This window comes from Vicugna pacos, chromosome 3 (assembly GCF_048564905.1).
Source record: "Vicugna pacos chromosome 3, VicPac4, whole genome shotgun sequence".
NCBI lineage: Eukaryota > Metazoa > Chordata > Mammalia > Artiodactyla > Camelidae > Vicugna > Vicugna pacos.
The window spans coordinates 925,184-928,466 of NC_132989.1; the positions used below are offsets into that span (position 1 = coordinate 925,184).

Below are 3,283 nucleotides of genomic sequence, written 5' to 3' on the forward strand. Positions count from 1 at the left end.
CACTATCACCTGTGTCCTGTCAGCAGTAGAACATCCCCAAACCCAGTTGGGATTTTGTCATACTGGTTAAAGCACAAAATCTGGCACATCACCATGCAGAGGTGGTCTAAGGGGCTTGGGGTATGGTCCAAGTGTTTACAACTGGGTACAGTTTAGCACAAACACATATATTCTGAGTTCCAGCTTCCTGGAAAGAAATTATATTGTAACTTCCCAAGAATTGTCCAGCTCCAACTTTCAAATGAAAAGTGAATTATTTCCCTCCCATTTTATAATTTTATATAATGTAAAACTTAGTACCATAGAAAGAGAAAAATATGCTGTCCACTATTTCTTTGGAAGAAAAAGATAACATATCCACACCACCACTAACACCTAAACAGCGATTCCAGAAATCTAATAATTCCAATGTATTGGAGAAGAAACTGAAAAGTGATTACTAAGTTTGCAAGTTAATGGAGCACTGCTTCCTCACCTGCCTCTCACTGTGTCTGCATTATTTTCCACATAACAAATATAATATCATAGAATCCTTGCCCAGCAGATACTTAGTCTTTGCATTTCTGCAAAAATACATGATTCTTTTTTTTTTTTCCCCAGCTCCAAATTTAAAGGAGGGATGTTTTCAGGTGTTACTCAAAGAAAGGATATTCAGATATTCTAAATCCTGGTGTGAGTTAATGTAGGTATTTCCTTTGAAGTTTTATGACATGATAATTTCTTTCAAATGTCTGCATACCTAACCCTTTCATAAACTCCATCAATGGATCATTTGAATAATGTAATCAAATGTTTCATTCTTATGAGGCTACTGAGGGTAGGCAGAGTATGTAATATTAATAAGACATTTGGGGGCCCTTATATACATAAATTACAGCCAGATAAGTGGTATGAGAGAAGAATTGGAATGGATAGATGCAAGGAATAAACATCAGTGTTGTTTTTGAAACCAAGCAGGACCCTGTAGGGCATTCCTGGGTACCAAATTTGTGTGCCTCATTTCATTTTTGTAAAAAAGGCTTCAGTCTCCTAAGCTTTCCCTGAGGTCCAAAGAACAGACTCAAACAGTGACTAATTAGAAAAGTGAGGAATTGCTGAAACAAAGGAAAGACAGTCAAGTAAGAAAAAATAATGATAGCTTAAACAATAGTTCAGCAATGAAACAGAATCACAGGGCTCCTAGTTCCTCCTCAAGTACATACCAGTTCTTTGAGTTCTGCAGAAACTAAGACCCTCACCCAGGCAGAGAATGGTGACTACAATGCTAATCACAAGCGTGTAGACCCCAGACTGGTTGGAACGAGAAAGTTGATGATTAAGATTCCCAAAATGTGATCCTGTCACCTCAACACCAACACATCAGAAGAATGTCCATGAACTTATCATGCACCCTGGTACCCTCACCTTTAATGTTGCCTTTAAGAACCCTTGCCCCAAAGCCATCAAGAGTTTTGTTCTTTTGAGCGCTAGATGCCCATTCTCCTGGATTGGTGGCCTGCGATAAATGCTGCACGCTCCTTCACCACAACCTGGTTTCAGTAGACTGGCTCAGTAATGTTTATAGCATTCTTGCATTATCAAAGCACAGATGTTACAGTGGCTTCACATTTTTGATAAGAGTACTGCTGATGGACCTTTTGACATAACTGGCATTGGTTGCTGCAAGCATTATCTGTAGTATCCATGGCATAACCCCATTCCCCCCTGAGCAGGCATGGAGAATTTAGATTGTCAGAATTCTCCTACTGTCCCACCGCAGGGCCCTTGACATCTTGCCAAAACCCTCCTAAAGGCCCCAGTCACATCTCTGTTTCTCAGGCTATAGATGAGAAGGTTTAGCAAGGGAGTGAGGATAGTGTAGAAGGCAGAGAAGACTTTGTCTTTGATTGGGGTGTGGTATGATTGGGGAAGCATGTATGTGTACAGGGCGGCCCCACAGAACAACATCACCACCATCATGTGTGAGGAGCAGGTGGCAAAGGCCTTCTTCTTCCCTTCTGCTGACTTCATCTGGTGCACTGTGGTGAGAACCCTGGTATAGGACACGAGAACCACACAGAAGGGGATAAGCAGCATCACGACACAGCAAAGGTACATCACCATTTCATAGGCAACTTTGTCACCGCAAGCCAGCCTCAGCATGGTGGGTGCCTCACAGAAGAAGTGATTGATCTTGTGTGAAGCACAGAACGGGAGACTCATGGTGATAGGCGTGAGGAGGAAGCTGTCCAAAGTACCACCAAACCAAGAGCTGGCCAAGATTATCCAACAGATCCGAGGGCTCATGAGAGCAGAATAGCGGAGGGGATTGCAGATGGCCACGTATCGGTCATAGGCCATGAGTCCCAGCAGGAAAAATTCAGCCCCTACAAGGCCCATATAGAGGAAGTACTGGGCTGTACAGGCAATGAAGGAAATGGTCCTCTTGTCCCTGAGATAATCGACCAGCATCTTGGGAACAATGGTGGAGATGTACATCATGTCAATGAGAGAGAGGTGGCTGAGCAGGAAGTACATGGGGGTGTGGAGGTGAGGGTCCATGTGGATCAGGAAGATCATGACCCCATTAGCTATCATGGCCATGAAGAAGATGGCACAAATGATGCTGAAAAGGAAACCAGAGGCTTTATTGTTAGTGAAGAGCCCTGTGAGGGTGAAGTCACTGAAAAATGTCTCATTATCTTCATCCATGGTGTTGAGTTGGACCTGGAGGCGTAAGAAAAGAGGTCTGGGGTTAATGAAAACTGCGGTAGATAAAACGAACCATTAAAAATGTCTGTACAAGCATGACTGAATTAAAATGTTTTATATAACTGATATCAAGAATATTGTTTTTTGAGTGTGAGGGGGGGTGAGCCTGCAGCTTCCTCATTTGTGGTTATTTCTTCTTACTGAAAAGCAGTTCTAAAATTTGGTCCCCATGGCATGAAGATGAATGGTCATCTGGCAATTAACACTTGGTTTAAGCAAGTTTAATTATTATTTCAGAACATCTGGGCCACAGAGAGGATCTTCCCCTGGAGTTGGCTCCATTTATTTGAAATGTGGATACTACTGCAAAACAATTGATTTAATCATTTCAAATAAACCTACAGTTCGGTAAGATGTTCCACTGAATTGAGAATTTTTGTGACAATTTTAAAACCAATCAACCTCATCAGAAAATAACCATTAAGTTGTAGATATGATTGAAAACTATAATGAACTGTAATGAATTGGATCACAGCTTTGGCCATCTGACTATTTATCAGTCACTCATCCTTATTTGTACCTTCACTCATTG

The 3,283-nt window shown here is 41.7% G+C and overlaps 1 protein-coding gene across 1 annotated transcript; it reads right to left on the reverse strand.

Moving 5' to 3' along the window:
* Window positions 1–1,731: 1,731 nt before the first annotated feature.
* Window positions 1,732–2,691, reverse strand: LOC140690280 (olfactory receptor 2T6-like). Its single transcript, XM_072951953.1, has one exon. The coding sequence runs from the start codon at window positions 2,689–2,691 to the stop codon at window positions 1,732–1,734; it is 960 nt and encodes a 319-aa protein (XP_072808054.1).
* Window positions 2,692–3,283: the final 592 nt, after the last annotated feature.

Excerpts from the sequence above, each read along its gene's own strand:
- LOC140690280 (XM_072951953.1), bottom strand. The coding sequence starts at position 2,691 with ATGGATGAAGATAATGAGACATTTTTCAGTGACTTCACCCTCACAGGG.